This window comes from Vipera berus (assembly GCF_964194415.1).
Source record: "Vipera berus genome assembly, chromosome: 2".
Classification (NCBI taxonomy): Eukaryota; Metazoa; Chordata; class Lepidosauria; order Squamata; family Viperidae; genus Vipera; species Vipera berus.
The window spans coordinates 136132675-136153309 of record NC_138203.1 but is presented as its reverse complement, the minus strand read 5'-3'; the positions used below and the strand labels follow the sequence as shown (position 1 = coordinate 136153309).

At 43.8% G+C, this 20635-nt stretch overlaps 1 protein-coding gene across 1 annotated transcript in view; it reads right to left on the bottom strand.

Moving 5' to 3' along the window:
- The window catches only part of GALNT6 (polypeptide N-acetylgalactosaminyltransferase 6), a 76247-nt gene that overhangs the window by 20991 nt on the left and 34621 nt on the right, over positions 1 to 20635 (bottom strand). Inside the window, exons 3-5 of the mRNA XM_081321236.1 lie at positions 15309 to 15481; positions 7873 to 8022; positions 4600 to 4834 (exon numbers count right to left, since the gene is read on the bottom strand). Coding sequence (XP_081177362.1) covers positions 4600 to 4834; positions 7873 to 8022; positions 15309 to 15481 — 558 coding nt within the window. The remainder of the gene's footprint in view (positions 1 to 4599; positions 4835 to 7872; positions 8023 to 15308; positions 15482 to 20635) is intronic.

Here is a 20635-nt window from a genome sequence, read left to right as displayed (position 1 = left end):
CCAGGCACCGGAGAGCAGAAGAGAATCCATTACTCAACAAACAGAACTGGTAGGTTCATGGAATCGTACCAAAAACAGGCATGGAACTTTTTTTTTTCTTCAAAATTACTGGAAATAAGGCTAGAGTGAATTCGATCAGCTCAATGTACTAAGGAGACTAATACAGGTAGTTCTCAACTTACGACCACAACTGAGCCCCAAATTTATGTTGCTAAGGGAGAAAGTTGTTAAGAGAGCTTTGCCCCATTTCACGACTTTTCTCCCCGCATTCATTAAGTGAATCACTGCAGTTCTTAAATTAGTCGGGCGGCGGTTCAGTGAAATCTGGCTTCCCCACTGACTTTGCCTATCGGAAGGTCACAAAAAGAGACCACAGGACTCTGGGTCACTGTGACAGTCATAAAGGTGAGTCAGTTGTTACGCATTCAAATGTAAATCACGTGACCAGGGAGATGCTGCAACGGTCATAAGTGTGAAAAATGAACATGAGTCACTTTTTTCCAGTGCCGTTGTAACTTCGGTCACTAAACGAACTGTTGTAAGTCGAGGGCTAGCTGTAACCATTGACTTTTTCTAGTCTGCCCTGAGCTGTCTATGCCTTTGATTTATAATATGCCCTCCAGCTTTTTGAAAAGTTATCATGTATACACAGTATAGTCCTTCCGTGTCAAAGTACAGTTCAGTCCTTCCCCTCTGAGATGGCCATGAAGGCACCAGTAGCGCCTATTTCCTTTTCAAACTAATCTGAATTCTTCATCATATATGAACTTGGAGGAGCTCTGGATGCATCAAGGAATATTTGGAATATATTGAGGGATTCAAGTTACTTTACAAGTAGACATGGCTGGTTCTGGTTTCCTTCTCTGGGCTTCAACAGAAGAAACCTGGCTGGGGGTGGGGTGGGGAGGGAGGCCTGGGGAACCGGACTTGCCAGTGCTTGTAGTGACAATGCTAAACTATTGCGCTGTTGCTTAAATAGGTCCCAGCTGAATGCGCCTGTCCTGTTCCTGCTTGTTGTGATTCAGGGTCAGCCTGTGGGTTCGGCAGTTGGGTCGGATGACTCAGATGAGGGGGAGGAGGGGGGTGTTGAAGAACTTGCTGATGATGGCTTTGAGGCTCCGCAGAGCCCCCAGCCAGGCCCCTCCCACCTGGTGGAGACCCAGCTGTGTGAGCCTGACAGCGTGGATAAAGATGACCCACAGCTGGCCCTGTTCAAGGACGCCCGACGCAGGAGGCAGTCAAGTAGGAGTAAACAGAGGAAGGCAATGGGGCTTCTCGGAAGGAGGGAGAGAGAAGCCACGCCCTGAACTCTTTATAAAGGACTTGTGTGGGGAGGGCTGGTTTGCTGAAAGCAACCGCTCAGATAGTGTTTCAAAGCTCCGGTATCTTGGTTCGTGTCTTGTTTGTTTTTGTAATAAATTTGGCAGACGTATTCCAGCCTCTTGCCGTCTGTAAAGGGGTTGCCTTTTCTGCAAGGCCGGTAGCAGGCTGGTACAGAACACTGCTCAACCCAAATCTTTTGTTACAATGCAAGCGGCCGACCCCTTTGTTGTGTTTTGTTAAAAAAACTAAATGTATGGACAGAGTTTAAAAATGCAGGCTGGTCTTTGCGAGGTAGTGAAATGACCGAATTTAAGACAAAGAGCTGAAAGATTAAAGGAAACGACTGACTTCTTACTGAGAAGTTTCACAAAGCAACGAGACCGGACTGGAGCCTGAAGAGATTTAATAACTTCTTTCATTTGTAGGAATGAAGCTCATCACGACCACCCTTTGCTAAGAGTCCAAGGAGGAGGCTGCATCCCCTTCCCTTCCCCCCCGCCCCACCTTGACAGCCAGCTTAAAGCATTAAAAAAGGGTTTCTATAGGCAGAGTTCAGCCAGGACAGATCACAGATCAGTAAAAAAAGGAGCTTGGGAAAGTTGGACTTCAGGAGCTCTAGTATGGGAAAATGCTGCCTGATACATCTCTGGATTGTTCATTAAAGCTTCCTAGCTGGCTTTACACATTGCACAAACTACAGATTTTCTTTGCAGTTTAGTGCGATGATGTGCAAATGGGAACAAGGAATAAGCCACTGTTTCTTTTAGGGCAGTAAATTACTATTTGTTACTGGTTTATTTATTGCAACTGTGGCTTACTGTGAAGTATGAAACGTGAAGAGGTGGTTTAATTTGTGGTTTCATGAATTATTTCTGCTTTTTCTGCCACATCGGGGGGCTTTAACTAATCCCCAGAAGTGCAAGGCAAAAGGAGGTAAAAGTTAGAAAAAGTTTCTTTCTTTGATATTCCTTATCTGTAGTTTGAGAGGTTCATTCTTGCCTGTGGCATTGTTCTTGTTTCCTTTCAACCGGAGAAGAGAAATGATTATTCTGTCTAATTAGGCTTGGCTCATGGCATGCCGGGCGAGGCTCTTTCTGGTTTTTAATTGGGAGCAGTAAAAATAATACCTGCAAGTACCAAGCTGTCACTGTAATTTACGATACTATATCCAAGTTTTGTGAAATATTAACATCAGCATGATCCAGTTACCTGATAACAGAGGCTAAACTTACAGGCTTCGAGCATATAATGGTTTCCTCACATCACCACTCTTAACTTTGGGAAAGACAAGAGTCTAAGGCAGGGGTGTCAAACTCAATTTCATTGAGGGCTGCATCAGCATTGCAGTTGCCCTCAGGGGGCCTGGTGGATATGGCCTGGGTGGGCGTGGCCTACTGGGTGGGCGTGGCTAGAGTGTGTATGGCCTACTGGGTGGGCATGGCCAGCTCTACATCGTTTGCATCAAGGGTGCCTATGGGGGCCTGGGCAGGAGTGGGACAGATCTGAGGGTCTCTGGCAGAAGGAGGGTCTCTGGGCCAGGGCCAAGGCAGTGGGGGCCATTCCCTCACTGTTTCCAGGATGGCTTCACGGGCCGCATGAAACCACTTCGCGGGCCGGATCTGGCCCCCGGGCCTTGTGTTTGACATGTCTGGTCTAAGGTAACCAGCTTGGGCACAATGGATAAAAAACAATCCCTTCCACTTTGATTCGAAGATGATCAGAACATCTCAGTGAAAACCTTCAGGTATTTTCTTCCTGTTAGTCCCATACAGATGCCACTTAACGTGAAATGATAAGTCATCTAGACGCACTTCCTTGGCTAACCCAGCATCTCCATCTCATTCCTATTAGGTAACCATTTAGAATATTTTATATTTTAGGAACTGAAGCCCACGCATCAGGATGGGATCCAGCTTAGAGAAGACTGCACTAAGAGATCCAAGACAATCTTGAAGCCATCCAGCTACCTTTGTTCAGGCAAAATTCCAGGCTCCCAATTTCTGACAAAAATAGAAATACCACGCTGCCCCCCATCTGCCCATCTATAAGATCATCGAGCTTCCCCCCCAACGGAGATCTGTGGGATGATGGCCACCGTCTGTAGGCTAGAGCGCCATTTAAAACCCTCCTGTATCTGGTCTGGAGGGCGGAATTCACCAGGGACCACCTGAAGCTTTATTTGGAGGTGGGATGTGCCGAAAGGCCCCCGAGATAGCAGTTATCCTCTCGGGATCATACTTTAAATCCAGATAATCCCTCCTTCATTTTCTCACCGGAGACTGACTACAGCCCCTCGGTCGCGATGACATCTTAGGCATGGAGATAGATGAACTACCACCGATCATCACCGGAACTACGAAGTTATCCACCAACAGACTATGCTAGCATTCACCGGACTCTCTCTCCTCCTGCGACCTACCCAGGGCTGGATGGTGGCCCCCTGAGATCCTGATCACTGTGAGAGGGTGACCATGTTCTCAGGAGCCACTACTTCAGCTCTGTGGTCTTGATATGCAGTTGTTCCAACCAGCTCGTCCTTTACTCCTATTTCCACCTCTGATGGCTTACACCAGAAGTGAGCTACTTGCCCTGAGAGCTTCCCCCCTCTCTTAGAGATGGCCATCAGACCTACGCCGCTGTTTCCTTAATGACGGGTCCTGAGACCCCGAGAGGTGGGTCGTCGTCCAGTACGCTCACACAGAGAAGGCCTCCTCAGGGTACCGTCAGCTAGGCAATGTCGGCTGGCGACCCCCAGGGGGAGGGCCTTCTCTGTGGGAGCGCCAGCCCTATGGAATCAGCTCCCCCCTGAGCTTCGGATGGCCCAAAACCTCCAATCCTTTCGCCGCGGCCTCAAAACACACCTGTTCCACCAGGCTGACCTAGACTGACAGGCATTTTAATTAATTTATATTTAGTATTTTTAATTCATTTTTTAAATTCTCTAATTTTAATTTACTGCACTGATGTTCTCAATTTCATTTTTATCTTGATTTCTGTACTTATTATATGTTTTGTTGTTAGCCGCCCTGAGTCCTTCGGGAGATAGGGCGGGATATAAATCCCATCAATCAATAAATAAATAAATAAATAAATAAACCTGTTTCGTGAATTGAAATTCTACAGCGGGGTTTAGAGAGAGAATTTGTATGTAACTGGTTTCAGAATTTCCAAAGCTGAAAGTCTTGCTTTGGAAAAATGTGCTTTTTTAAAACAATCTCTTCCCACCCATTACTTCCCCCCGGAGACAACGGTATCAAACTTTCATCTTGAACCTACTTAATTGGGTAAGTCTCATCTTTCCTCCTCTGCTTCTCGTGTTGAGGGATAGCCTCCCAGCCGAAAGTCAGACTCCAATCAAAGTTTCCTCGACTATGCTGCTTCCCGTATTGGATGGGCTTGGAAAATTCAAAGGTGTTCAGATCAATGGTGGTGATATCAGGGCTCACGACAGCTGTGGGCTCTTCAGCAATGCGTGATAGGAGAGGCTCTAACCATCCATGGAAACATTCACCTGAGGAAAGAGAAACAGGAACTGCTACACCACTTGATGTCAATGCCACAAAAAATACATACATTTTAAAAATGCCCATTTCCAAATGTTGTTGCTGTAGGTGGGAGATGACCAGGGGGAACCCGAGGGCGGGGTCAAATGCGTCATTGGTTTGAAGTTGCTGAGCCCCCACAAGAGACCTAAGTCCAGCCCTCCTTGAATTACATTTACTTTTATCTAGCTCTAATTTAGCTTGACCATTAGTAGATCAGATTCTTGTGCACAGATAGTGTGTAATAAACCTGAAGCGCTTTGAACTAAACTTCTGTTCCTGGTTACTTGCGCCTGATGGATACTGCACTCACTTTCTGGTTTTTCAGCGATACCTGATGCTCAGGAACTGCTACTCTGCAAATATTTGTCTCATAATGTTCACTTCAACCATGAAGAGTCATACGGACCCCCCCCCCCAATTTTCTTTTAAAAACCTCACTATTTATAGCCTTAGCATTTGCAGGACAAGAGACACCTGATCTTTTCTGCGCTCAGAATCCATCCAGGACCAGATCTGACTCGTATTTGGATTATAAACAGTTTGGGAATTACCTGGGCCATAGGTTAGACCAGGGGTAGGCAACCTTGGCTCTTTTATGACTTGTGGACTTCAACTCCCAGAATTCCTGAGCCAGCATGGCTCAGCTTGGAAACCTCTCCCTTTCCCCTCAGCATGGCTGGCTCAGGAATTCTGGGAGCTGAAGTCCACGAGTCATAAAAGAGCCAAGGTTGCCTACCCCTGACAAATAAATAATGCCTTTCCAGAAAAAGACAATGGCAAAACACTTTCATATTGCTGCCAAGAAAACTTGCATTAATGTGTCCAGATGTCAATTTCAATGCATAGAATTATAGAATCATAGAGCTGGGAGGGACCTTGGAAATCTTCTAGGGCGGGGGTGTCAAACTCAATTTCATTGAGGGCCACATCAGCATTGTGGTTGCCCTCAGGGGGCCGGGTGGGTATGGCCAGGGTGGGCGTGGCCTACTGGGTGGGCACAGCTGGAGTGCGTATGGCCTACTGGGTGGGCATGGCCAGCTCTACATCATTGGCATCAAGGGTGCCTATGGGGGCCTGGGCAGGAGTGGGACAGATCTGGGGGTCTCTGGCAGGAGGAGGGTCTCTGGGCCAGGGCCAAGGCAGCGGGGACCGTTCCCGCACTGTTTCCAGGATGGCTTTGGGGGCCACATGAAACCACTTCACGGGCCGGATCTGGCCCCCGGGCCTTGTGTTTGACATGTCTGTTCTAGGGCAAGAGTCCTTATACTATCCTGGACAAATGGTTGTCCAACCTTCAGCGACGGAACACCAATGACTCCAGGAAGCAAGCTGTTCCATTGATTTCACTGTTCTCACTGCCAGAAAATTCCTCCTCATTTCCAGGTTGGGTCTCCCTCTGATGAGCTTCCATCCATTGCATCTTGTCCTGCCCTCAGGTGCCTTGGAGAATAAATTGACGCCCTCTTCCCTATGACAGCCCTTCTATTGGAAGGCTGCTATCAGGTCTCCCCTAAGCCTTCTTCTCATTAGGGGCTAAGCATACTTAGTTCCCTTAGCTGTTAATTGTATGATTTTAGCCTCTAGATCCCTTATCATCTTTGTTGCTCTTCTCTGCACTCTTTCTAGGCCCCCAGCATCCTTTTTTGAATTGTGGTAACCAGAACTGGGTGTAGTATTTCAAATGTGGTCTCACTAGTGGGTATTATCAGTTCTTGTGATCTTGATGCCATCCCACTATTGATGCAGCAAAGTACTGTGTTGGTTGGGTTGGGTTTTTTTGGGGGGGCAGCTGCAGTACACTGATGACTCATACTTACTGTAAGCAGTAGTCCACCAGGACATCAAGATCCCTCTCACAGGCACTGCTGTTCAGCCAGGCACTGCCTGTCCTGTAGCTGTGCATCTGGTTTTTTCTGCCTAAGTACGGGACCGTACGTTTTCAGCACTGGACTGCATCTTATTGGATAGGGCTCAATGCTAAAGTCTGTCAACATCCTTCTGACCCTTGAGTCTATCTTTCAAAGAAATTGAGCCATTCAGTAATTTGGACAAAAATAGAACTATGGACGGAAGAGATCGTGTGAGGTGTAAAAATGGAGAGACAAATAGCTGAAGTAAATATACTGAACATTCTGAGAATCTAATTTATCTAAGCGTTTCTTTTTTTTATGCCACATACTATATACTAGAGAAACAGAACATATCTCCAAGACAGAGACACCTGTATGAACATTAAATAAGTAAATAATGCATTGAATGCATCTGTTCCTAGCAACTCTGCTTCATTTCCTTTACAATTAAATATTGAATGATGATGCATCCAACCCGCATCTGAGCATGTTAGAAGCAGTTTTTATTACTTTACATGTTGAACAAGGGACGCAGTGGTTCAGTGGGTTAGGACGCTGAGCTTGTCGATCAGAAGGTCGGCAGTTTGGCAGGTCGAATCCCGAGTGCCGCGTAACAAGAGTGAGCGTTCCGTGCGCCTTTGGTGTCTAGTCATGCCGGCCACATGACCACGGAGACGTCCTCGGACAAGCGCTGGCTCTTCGGCTTTGAAACGAAGATGAGCACCGGCCCCTAGAGTCAGAAACGACTAGCACGCATGTGCGGGGGCAACCTTTACCTTTACCTTTTATCTTGAACAAAAAAATTGCTTTTTTAGTATAGTCCGTTAATTAGGTCATTTAAGAGCCATCCACTTGTTTAACTTCACTGAAGTCATTATGTTTGACACAACAATCAAGAATCGGTAACATTAAGTCTGCCATTACCCATTCCACGCATGGGCTGCTCCTTGGTGGATGGAGAGTGATCAAGGGGTGAATATGGTTCTGTGAACCAACCCAAGATGTAGACCAATCAATTAATGGAGTGTTTCTCAACCTGGGCAACTCTAAGATGTGTTGAGAGACACTGAATTAACGCATACACGTCTATGAACTGGCACTGTGTGTCAAGAAAAAAAAGGCAGACTTTATCAACAAAGAGAATTATTACTTACAATGAGCATCCAAGAAAGTGAGGACATCACCCATGGCAACACTGGCACCAAGCAATCGGGCAGTTATTAAGCCCTTCCTCTCCAACTGCCGGACAACTCTGACTATCTGCAATTGCTTCACATAGTTGTCCAACTCGTCTTTCAAGTAGTCTGAAAAAGAATTCATCAAACATGAGGCCAGGTTACCTATGGAACTGTATCATTACACTGACCCATGCCTCTTGGTCAGGAAAGTATTCTGCAGACTCTGTCAGTTAAAGAATTTTAACTGGCAGGGTCCAGGAAGTGAGTCTTCTCTGCCTTTGTCCCCACTTTGTGTGGAACACTCTCCCCCTGAGGTGAGGCATGGCCCCACACGCCTGGCCTTTCAGAAAGATATGAAGACATGGTGGTGCGGCCTTGCTTGCGGTTCACATAGGAGCATGTGGCCACGGGGTTGGTGGGTGCCCTGAAAGCCCTCCCTTTTCCTTTTAATTAATGTTTAACATTGTTTTAAATCACCCTTTGCCTCTTTTTTAAATTTTAACATTTGTTTTTATGTTTTACTATTTTATTGTACACCACCCAGAGTCCGTTTGTGAGGGAGATGGGCGGTGCCAAAATACCTCAAAGCAGGTTGCCATACTTTCAAACAAACAGACACAAGATTATGCCGTGGAAGAGTTTGCTGCACTCCAGATCTGCTATGATTCTTGCTATCCAAGAATGGGGAGCACACCATAACCAAAGGAACAAAAACAAAAAAACAAAAACAAAATAACCCACCAGCAACATATGATTAAAGCATTAAATTGATAGCTGCCCATTCCCCAAATTTCTTATCCATTATTTGGAAAATGTTTTCGTATCACTGGTCTTCAGCTAGCGGTTCAGAACATGCTAGCGCTGTTACACAACCTTCTTCACTATGGACAACAAGAGCAGCAAGGCCACTATGCATTTTTTTTAAGGACTCAAAGTGAATTAAAATTAAACCTCGAACAACATATTGCACTAGAGGCTTCCAAGTCTAATAACAATTCTGGGTGATTATTTATCTCCCTGACTGTTCTGGGTCTAAGCATTTCATGCAGTGTTGACATGGGAAAGTATACTGATCAAAAAAGCAGAATGCACTGAGTAAGAAAGCAGGTATTCATCAGAGAGGGGTGGGGTGGGGTGGGAAAATAGGTGATTTTGCACAGATGCCTAAAGGTTTATCTAAGTACTTTAGCTCTGTTGCTTAGCACTAATTTCAGGAGTGTGTACAAGGCAATTCCACCCATTCTTCAAACAGAAGATAATACTTCTCAATTACGTCCTTTCTTATGCTCATATCTAAGAATTACAGGCTCCTTTCCTTCACTAGGTGCCCCCAGAGTGCATCCAGTTATGGAGTCTGACATATTTGGAGGGATCAGATGTGGGGGGAAAAAAGATGCTGAATGTCTTGCCTGCCCGTATCCAATTGCTTGCATTAATTGTACAACCCTATTTATGATCAGATAGCAAAAAAGGGGGGTCTTTCTCCGTTTCTCTCATTCCCCACCCCCACCCACTCACCCCCAGGTTACAGCATCTCTTAGCATCAAAGCTAAGTCCTTATTTAGAATTACTCTGACCAGACTTTTGCTGGCCAGGTGCAACCTGTGGGCAGGAAGCAGTTCAAGTCTCTGTGGGGAGAGATTGTTAGCTTTGTAAATTGCAGCCAACCTGAAAAACTCTGCTGTGAATCTGAAGGGTATAATAGCGGTATAGAAGGAGAGGGCAGGAAATGACAGACATAGAATTGGAAAACGACAACTATAAAATAGAAGCAACATTCAGTCAAAGTAAGTTGAGGAGTTGTCTTCTTGCAATCACATGTATATGAATAAACACTCTCTCCCACCAACTCTGAAGTCTTTGGATATACTAGAAATAATAGATTACCACAGCAGCAACAATAAAAATTGTTGCTAGATTAACTAGGGCAAACAAATATTGTTTCCTCCACATTAAGACTGGAGGTTTTTACGAAGTTCATTCTCTTTAAAATTGACAGATTATGCGCAGGATAAAGGGCTAATACTTTTGTTTCATTCTTCATGAATAGTATGGTGACGTCCTGTTCTTGACAAGCCCTCCATTTGAAGATCACTCAATATAAATCTGGTTTTAAGATAACAAATGAGAGGAAGGGACAGCAATACAGGCCTTGCATGTGTAATTTACCTGGACTGTTGTGAGCATAAAGGCAGTGGCTGAGAGCATTCATTCTTTCCAGGAAAGGCAGGATAAAAAATCTATTATCAGGAGAATATAATATTTAAGTGAGGAAGCCTAAAACCTAAAACTGTATGAGTGCATATGTGTTTTCATAGCCCAACAGCAAGCAAAAACCTAAGCAAAATAGCCCAATACCTATAAGTTATTTGTATTAAAATATATATTAAAAAGAATTCTTAGTGTTGGCAGTTTACTTGTTCTTTATATTAATTCAAACTCTAACTAGTTAAAGTCTTATTGATTTTAAACTTTTCCTGAGCAAAGGTCAAAACTGGTCTTGGAATTCTTCCTGTATATAATTCTTCCTAAATAATAGACAACAAAACAGATAACAAACCACTCTCTTTTACTTAACTAATAAGCGCTGTTTTCCTAACAACTGACGCTGCCTTCTGTTCTGGTGTTAGCCCAAGATGGGAATAGGAAAGGGTTAATGGTCCTTGATCTTTGTTCAAAGCAATTCAGAGCAGGCACAGCCTTTTGTTAGGAAAATTTCCAGCTAAGGAAGCAAATTATAGGCAACTGATTATTCATATGGGGTGAGTTAATGCTTGTAGGGTAATTTAGAATCCATTTAGGCATCTATATATTACAACACTACAAAATTCAAAGACAAACATAAGGCCTTTTTCTACAAGTATCAACAACTGTAGGGATTTTGAATCAAATAGGTACTTTCCTGCTCAGAATGCTGTGTCAGGCATTCCAAAATGTCTGGAAGTCATACTTTATGCATCCTTGACTCTACTGCTCAAAGCAAATGCTACTCGTCCTCCCAAAATCCTGATTTTGAGAAGGGCGATGGGGAACCGTAATCTCTGTATACGTGCACAAACCCAAGACTCAGCTAGAGAACTAATCTACCAAAACAAGCTGGCAAAAATATCAGTGCAGTGTTAGGCTGCATTAACAGAGGGATAGTTTCAAGATCATGTGAAATGATAGTACTACGTTACACTGCATTGGCGAGACCATACTTGTAACACTGCATCCAGTTCTGGTCACCATGATACAAAAAAGAAGTTGAGACTGTAGAACAGACATGTCAAACACAAGGCCCGGGGGCCGGATGCGGCCCACGAAGTGGTTTCATGTGGCCCGCGAAGCCATCCTGGAAACAGTGAGGGAACAGCCCCCACTGCCTTGGCCCTGGCCCAGAGACCCTCCTTCTGCCAGAGACCCTCAGATCTGTCCCACTCCTGCCCGGGCCCCCATAGGCAGCCTTGATGCGAACGATGTAGAGCTGGCCACGCCCACCCAGTAGGCCATACGCACTCTAGCCACGCCCACCCAGTAGGCCACGCCCACCCTGGCCATACCCACCCGGCCCCCTGAGGGCAACTGCAATGCTGATGCGGCCCTCAATGAAATTGAGTTTGACACCCCTGCTGTAGAAAGAAGGCAGAGAAGAGCACCGAAGACGATTAGGAGACTGGAGGCTAAAACATACGATGAATGAGTGCAGTAATTGGGTATGTCTAGTCTAAGGAAGAGAAAGACTAGTAATGATATGATAGCAGTCTTCCGGTACTTGAGGGGCTGCCACAGAGAAGGAGTTGGCCTATTCTCCAAAGCACCTGAGGGCAGGGTAAGAAGTAACAGATGGAAGAACATCAAAGAGATAATCAACCTAGAACTAAAAAGTAATTTCCTGACAGTGAGACCAATTAATCACAGGAATGGCTTGCCTCCAGAAGTTGTGGGTGCTTCGTCACTGGAGGGTTTCAAGTACAGACTGGACAACCATTTGTCCAGAATGGTACAGAGTCTCCTGCTCAAATAGAGGTTGAAGAACTCACAGGTCCCTTCTAACCCTATTATTCCATGTTCTGCATAAGTCTCAGTTTGGGGTATGTGAAGAGAGACTGCTGAAACATCTCATCCACTATAGGAAGCCCGAAGAGAATCCTTAGAATTGTGTGGCAATGGTCTTATTGTTAGATAAATTGAAAAGTTACTTCAAGACGTATCGTGAAAAATTGCTAGATATTCAATTTCTCTTTCTGGTTGGGGTTTTTTTTTTGCCTCCCAAAGAGAATAATCTGTGATCTTTTCTGGCTCGGGTATCAAGTAACTTGATTGTTACACAACTATACGAAGAGAACATTTGCTGTTCTACCTCTGGCAACAAAGTACCTTAGGACAACTCTAGCAATTAATCTGTCTTCAGAATCAATTTATTTATTTGCATTTTACTCTTCAATTTTAAAGTAACTCTTTTAAAGGGCAGGCTGCCAGCCAAATGTCTGCATGCTTTTCACATAAAGCAGTAGCTTTCTCACCTTTCCTGCAGGGCAGGTTTAGTGAAAGACATAGAAATAATACAGTATCAGCGTTGTATGTTGGCACAGTATCAGGTGCCAAAATTTCTAAAATAGCTGCATAGTTAAATGTTGCAGCTACAGCAAAGCAGTCAAAGAGGACATTAAACTTTTGGAAATACATGGCTTCAAAGACCACACTGCTTTGAACAAACTGCTTGTTATTTTTGGAAACGAGATCTGCTTAATCTGATAAAAGAAGCAAGAAACTTTATAACCAGTTTGCTCACGAGCAGTCTTCTCAACCGCATCACGTCCAGATGTGGAAGCAAGCAGCTCTTAAAACTCCCATTGTTAATTTAATGACGGTTTAAGATCTCTTTTGACCAAGTGGGAGTGGGAGCAGGAGCATGACTGGGACAAAGGAAAGGGTTAGAGAAATATGTAAGAAAATGGACGAGGTGGGGGAACAATATCAAGTCAGGAGCAGGAGAGCACCACTTAGCCATGAAGCCCCAGTATTTTTTAGATGAAATCACTTCCTTTCAATTTAATCTTCTGCAATTTCTAAAACCTATGAGGTACAAAAACATTGTTAAGGATAAACAGGAGGAAGATGCCTCCTCCTGCATTTCTCTGACACTCTGCCATGGAAGATACCTTTGGCTACAAGGCTCAACAATCTGACTTGGTAAAAGCAAGACCCAGCATACAATACTGGAAAAGATGCACAGCCTCTTGGAAGCAAGCATGGATTCTTCAAAAACATGCTGGCTAGCCTCCACATCTGGACCTATGCTTGGATCCCTGATGCAATACCTCTGAAACCAAAGAACCTGAACAAGATTGTGCCCACTACTTTCTGTAGTCACCTCTGTTCACCGTTTGAGGCGAATACAAGTAGTCCTTGACTTATGACCAAAGTTGCAACAGCACAGAAAAAAGTGAGTTATGACTGTTTTCACATTTACGATTGTTGCAGCATTCCCCTGGTCAGGTGATCAAAATCCAGGCACTTAGCAACTGGCATGTATTTGTGACGGTTGCAGTGTCCTGGGGTCATGGGAATCACCTTTTGCTATTTTCTGACAATCAAAGTCAGTGGGGAAACCAAATTCATTTATCAGCTGTGTTACTAACTTAACAAATGCAACAAGATCGGTCGCAAAATGGGAAAAAAACTCCCTTAAAAACTGCCTTGCTTAGCAACAGAAATTTTGGGCTCAATTGAGGTCATAGGTTGAGGACTACCTGTATTGCTGGAGGTACATACATAACTATAAGGATTCTAAACAAGCCTTGAAAATCATATTTTTTTGTATTACACTGAGCCCAAAATTTCTACCTTCCTAAGTTGAGGAGTACCTGTAAGCATTTGATTGGCTCTGTAAGTGGTTAAAATACTAATCTTACTAGACGGAAAAAAATACACTCCATTGTTTTTTCCATTAATAGATTTCATATTGACTAATTGCGTTGTTCTTTGTCTAACTGCTGCCATAGTATAAAACATTGCATTGTAAAAATGTGGAGCTAGGGACACAGGAAAAGATACACAGGAGGAATGTCCAAGATAGTCTTACCTGCCTCTTGGAAAACGGTATTGTTCTATATGGAGGGGAAAGGTTGGAGACAATTTAAAGAGATTTAGAGAGAAAGCAAAGAATGGATGCAGAGTGGAATAGAAGAGAAAGATTTAAATCTAAGATGAAAGCAGAAATAATGGGTCAACCTGTGAGATAGTATGAACAAGTTGGTATTAAAACTTGCAACTCATTGGTATGTGTTTTTTTTAAAAAAACAAAGCTCAAGAAACCTTTAATTGTAGTATCTTTACTGGCCCTTTGAAAACCTTGAGTAGCAGAGAGCCAGGAAAGCAAGCTGAGGTACAATATACAAGCCATCATGTTGAACCATGTCATTATCTTAATCTGAAGTATAACCAATTTAGATTGCTAAATACAGCTTGCGGTTTCTAAACTTGCCCGGCGGAGTAGTTTGGACAGAGGCTAAATACAGTTCTGTGAAAAGGTATTTGGCCTGTTTGGGGGTTTTCTAAATTTTTGTATATCTTTGCTGTAGGATATTATCTTCACGTGTGTTCTAGAGTCTGAGTTAATGGGTAACACCAAAGTGTGGTGCTTGCTTAATTTATTGTATAAAGAAAGCCAAACAACATGCGACATGGCAGCATGAAAATAAATATATATAATTGCCTCCTTAAGATTTCAGTGGCTGCTGCTGGCTGCACTAACTTTAGCTCAGTAACTGCAACCGAAAGCTAACTGGTGATCAATTTTTCACATTGCGGGGTAGGAATTTTGGCCCATTCCTTAAGAGAAAACTAATTCAAGGTATTCCAGAATAAACAACTTGTTTTGGGACTGGCAACATTTTTGGACGTAGGTCTGAACTTTGACTCATTACTCCAAAAGAATGGATCTGTTTCTCTTCATGTTTTGTTAGCACCGGAGGCAAGATTCACGAAAAGAATTAAATGCCCATAGGTGCTCATTGTAGATGGGAGATTTCTAGGACTTTCCTTGCTTTGGCTTTATATCAGAGGTTTTCAGACTTGGCCCTTTTATGACTTGTGGACTTCAATTCCCAGAATTCCTCAGCCAGCGTGCCTGGCTGAGGAATTCTGGGAGTTGAAGTCCACAAGTCATAAAAGGGCCAAGTCTGAAGTCCCCTGCTTTATATAGTCCTTAACTTTAAACTAGTTAGATTGGATCTCTCCAACACAGAAAAGATCGCTAGCTGTCCTATCCCCAGATATAAATGTGGGTAATGCAGTTCTTAAACCAAATAGGATTTTATGATCTAACAGTCTTAAAGCATTTCTTATGTAGGGGGTAGTTCATTGCCTTTCAGGAACAATACACACAAGCGCACACGCGCACACACTTTCAAAGGGATTATACTTGCCATCTGTACTGGCATCGTCTACAAGAATGATTTCCTTTAACAATATAGCTGGAGAAGAGTACAGCACACTATAGACAGTGCGAAGCAACGTGGACCAAGCTTCATTGTGGAAGACAATAATGACACTGGTGGTTGGAAGGGGTGGACAGCGTTTGAACTTTTGATCGATGCACCTGCAAAAGGAACATTAAGTCCAAATTAAAATTAAAATTAGATAGGAGTATTACATTAATTATATAACAAACAGTTAGATAGGCTCTGCATCCAAGAGTTATGTTTAGTTTAATACCTATGTTTTTTTTCTTTAGCACTTTTGGGTTATTTAAGAAAACCCTTCTTGCAAGTAGATATTATTTCAGTTTTAACATGCAGATATATACAACAACAAACTCCCTTCTTACGACCCTGTAATCCCTTAATTTGGGGTCTGAGAAAATGGCTACATCCCAAGGACAAACTTTTTTATAAGACAACATTTGCTTACGTGTTCTTGGTATCTGGAATTGAAACATTATGTCCTTCCAACACCAGAATTTTCCAAATTAGCTTGGACTCTCTGGGGTTCTGTCCTGGCTATTATGCTTGGCTGCCCATATAGCTTAAGATGGCCATATCTGAGCTAAGATATACATCTAAAGTACTGGGTATAAGATCTATAATCTGTCAAAGCATGTGAGTTCTTGATCTGAAGACCTCCCATTGCCATACCACAAACCACCAAAACTACACATTCAGATTTAATACTAAAATACTGCTTAGTGTTGTGGGAATGAGCCTGGCCACACGTTTCCTCTTCCCCTGCCTATAGACCCATGTCTGACACTAAGCTTGTCACTATTTTATAAACCTTTAGTTGTTTTAATTAAGGTACTGTATGTGGACTCTCTCAGAGTCAACCCAGTAGCTCTGGCGACTTAGACGTCACCCCAACCAACGTTTTTAGTGCTACTTTTGAGTTTCACATTGTGGAAAACGAGGGGGGGGGGCGAGAGAGGCAGCGTTCAAACCAGGCAACTTAGCAAATTTATGGCAAAGTTAACCTTTGAAATAAGTCCTTGTGCTTGAGGGCTTTGAGTCACTTGACTAGGCTAGTTCTGAGTGGCCCGTAAATAGATTTGCAAAGGCGAGTTTAGCAGGTGCAGTTTAGTGCTTTGGTGTTGCAAGGGAGTAAAGATTTGCTGAAATCCTCTCTTCTTCCTGATTTTTGAAAGGGACAAGAGCTCTATTGCATTTGGTTACCAGTCCAGGAGGCTTCACCCCTCCTTTACCTTGCCCTTAAGTGCCTGTAGGTCACAGGATGAGGTCACAAATTGCATCCCTGAAAAAAGGCCACAACAATGAAGGGACTCAATTGGTTCCCTGCTATGTGCTTGTGAATGGAAGCAGAGTATTAAGGCGAGGGGAGGGGAGGAGAGGGAGGGAGAGAGAGAGGGGGGGAGGGAGAGAATCATTTATTTTCTTAAGATTTAGGGACTAACAGCATTGCCTTCTGCCATTGTTTGCAAGCTCAGCTGTAAAACAGAAAGATACAATGAAGATCTTTTTATTCACCAGAGTTTATGATCCTTTGCCAAGGCTGGCCATTCAGATGCAAAAAGAAACCATCATTCACTGCTGCACACATGATAAACAATCAGGAGCTTCTGCTTCCTGTCCTTTGACTAGTTGCAGTACAACGTAACATCTAGAAAACTTGGCACAATTAAACCATGGTCTGTGGCAGTGCTTGTTTTGTAAGGAAAAAAAAAAGGTGCCGGAACTCACACGTCATACAACCCGCCTTGCCTACCCTACAAGGTTCCATCCAAAAAAGGTGCCGGAACTCCGTTCTGGGCATTCTAAGTTTCCACAACTTGTGGAAACAAAGTCAGATCCTACTTCATTCCAAGAACTATTTGTTAATCTGGGCGCTCTCCTGATAACAGCCATAATGAGAAAAGCTGGCTACCTTAAATTTCCAACAAGCCTTGGGCAATTTTTGAGCATGAGTGAAGTTGTAATGTTGGAGGCAAATATCTTCAAAGGATTTGGGAGGTGTTGTCAATAGTTCTTTCCCCCCCCCACTTTGAGGGAAGTTGTGCGCCAAAGTGGAGAGAATGGGAGAAGATGGGAGAGAGAGTGGCACAGTGGAGAGAAAGTGGTATCTGTACGATAATGTGATTTGGGATTTGAAATCTATATGATAATGGGAGCTTTCTTTTATAATAGTTGTTTAATCTATGTTTATTGGTTTAATGTATGTTTTCTTAGCTTAGGTTATGCTACTATTTCCACGTCTTTTCCAACCTGCACCTCTGATCTTCAGTGTTTACTCCACTAAAGGTTTCCAAGAGCTGTGAAAAATGGATTTGAGGGCTTTAAGTTGCCCTGAACATCTTAGGTCCTAAGCTGGAAGAAAAAAGGGGAGCACTGAAATCTATGGTTGCTTAAAGGTAAAGGTAAAGGTTCCCCCGCACATGCGTGCTAGTCGTTTCCGACTCTAGGGGCCGGTGCTCATCTCCGTTTCAAAGCCGAAGAGCCAGCGCTTGTCCGAGGACGTCTCCGTGGTCATGTGGCCGGCATGACTAGACGCCAAAGGCGCACGGAACGCTGTTACCTTCCCACCGTAGTGGTCCCTATTTTTCTACTTGCATTTTGACGTGCTTTCGAACTGCTAGGTTGGCAGAAGCTGGGACGAGTAACAGGCGCTCACTCTGTTACACGGCACTCGGGATTCGACCTGCCAAACTGCTGACCTTCTGATCGACAAGCTCAGCGTCCTAACCCACTGAGCCACCGCGTCCCTATCTATGGTTGCTTATCCCTGCGTTAATAGGTTCATTTATTTATTGGATTAATCTTGACTTATTTTTCCACATACCATGCATTGCTACATGCTGTGTGCAGAAAGATAAAACATATTCATTGGCCACCACTTGGTACAGTACTGAATTCAGTGTCAAAATTTTTCATATCCCTCTCCACTTAATATACAGTATCAGGTAATATGTAAACACATCGTTACAACAGGGATAGAGAATCTGTGGGGCTTTGTAACTTGTGAAATCAGAGGAGAATGTCCCTTTAAGGCTTGGCAGGTTGCTGCGAGAGTTGATGCTGAGATTTTAAAAAAGAAAACATCACAGAGCTTTGTTTCTTTAAAATCCACACGGACCTAGACATGCGAAAGAATTTAAGAGCACTTACTGTGATTGCAAAGCGATGCTCTGCTATAAAAGAGAGAAACTGTTCTTTGGTATGTGTGACCAGTATACAAGCCCATTTTACTGTGTACATATGGCCACAGTTGAGCCCAAAATTTCTGTTGCAAAGTGAGACAGTTTTTAAGTAGGTTTCGCCACATTTCATGACCTTTCCTTGCCACAATTGTAAAGTGAACCACGGCAGATGTTAAGTTGGTAACAACGGTTGTTAAGTGAATCCGGCTTCCTCATTGACTTTGTTGGTCAGAAGGTCGCAGAAGGGAATCACGTGATCCCTGGACACTGCAACCGTCGTAATAAATACGCGCCAGTGGGCCAGCATCTGAATTTTGATCCCATGACCACGGGGGATGCTGCAACAGTCGTTAAGCGTGAAAAGCAGTAAAACAAAGAAACCATTTTTTTCCAGTGCCGTTGTAACTTTGGTTGTTAAGTTGAGGAGCACCTGTATAAGGCCATAAATGTGTGATCTACAGAAATACAGAAGGCTCACGTCGCACATATTTTCAAGATGAAACAACACCCCGTGAGAAAGTGGCACCCCTTCATTTTTTTTGAGCTCCAGGAGTCAAAAGTATCTCCCCCAACACACACACACACACACACACACACACACACACACACACACACCCCTAGGGAGCCCTTTAAAATATTTTTGCGGCAGCAGTGCACAGACCCACATTTCTTGCTTTTCTCATGATTAGATTATTCATCCTGTTGCAGAAGAGGACCTGACTGTGAACCAACCGCAAAGTCCCATTAACTTGAAGGAATAAGCTTTTTTTCTTTTTTACTACCTATGTGGTATGTTCTAGGTCTATATGAGATGATTCCTGCGCTCGGCCGAGAGTCCGAGAAGTCAAATCATTTTGTTAAAAAGAGACTCCCGCTTTATAGAAAATCTCTCTCGATTCCACTACCCATCCCATCCTCTGAATCTTTCAGCAGGGAGAGGGAGGGATGCTTACACGCTGCATGCCTCTAGGGCGCATCAAAAAAAGGGGGGGAGGTGGGGGGGAGGGAAATGTTCCACATGGCAGATCAGGCCTTCCCCTCCCTCTCCAAAGCCCTCAACAATAAATAAAAAAAAGTTTCATTCACAGGCTCCCTCCATCTGAGCCAATTTCCCCGATTTATGGTTTGGTTTCTGGGAGGGCTTTACATCCCTTTAATTGAAATTGGTTTATGCTTTTTTTTTTTTTGGGTTGACTGAATAACATTCCTCGCCCTCTTGCCTCGAACACAGCATTCTTCTATTGTGATATCTACACCTGCTAGGCAGAAATAATCAGCTGTCAGAAGGGTAGGAGGTAAGTTGAAGAGAGAAGAGTGTCCGCCAGCCTGGCCTCGTTTTTTAAGCCCTTATTCAAGCTGCCTTTTGTTGGCTCCTTTTGACTGACTTATCCCCCTTATGAAAAGCTGCAGCAGCGGCCTTAAAAAAAAGCCCCTGGCAGCAGACCACAGGGGAAGGGGAGGCAAGCGCCACGTTTGCCTCCTTCCTCGCCCTCCTGCTGTACTGTAAGCCCTGCCTGTTCCACCGGGTGGGCGAGCAAAGTGAAAAATTATGGAGGCAGCGGAGCTTCTCAAGAGCCAGAGAGGAAATGGACCAAAACCAAGGGCGGGAGACAGATGTACATAATCAAGGAAGTTTTTGAACTTGAGCAACCCCTTTTCTTATTGATGTATTGAAAAAAAAAAAGGCCACAATTGTCCATGTTCACTGCTCTGTAAATGGGGCGATGGTGGCACTACAAGGTAAGGGAGCGAAGGGCGGCAGGAGGGGGTAAGCGTCGGAAAATTAAAAAAAGTAGAACTGAACCCTGGGCTTTTTTTTCCTTTTCTTTTTTTCTTTTTAAATCAGAGATGAAAGGAAACCAGTTAAGAGTTCATCTTTGTGATCTTTTCTCCTCTTCCCCCTCCCTTCCAGCCCACTTGTCACTGCCCACTAATGTATGGATATAGCCAGAATCGGAGGCTCTTGGGCTACTTTTTTTTTTACACTCGCAAACAAAGAAGCTAAGGAATTCTGAGTTTTTAGCACTCTGGCAGTTTTGGTAAATGGACACTCTTTCACAGCCATTGGTTTCTAAACACTTTGAAGGAGAAGGTCTGAATCCTAAAGGC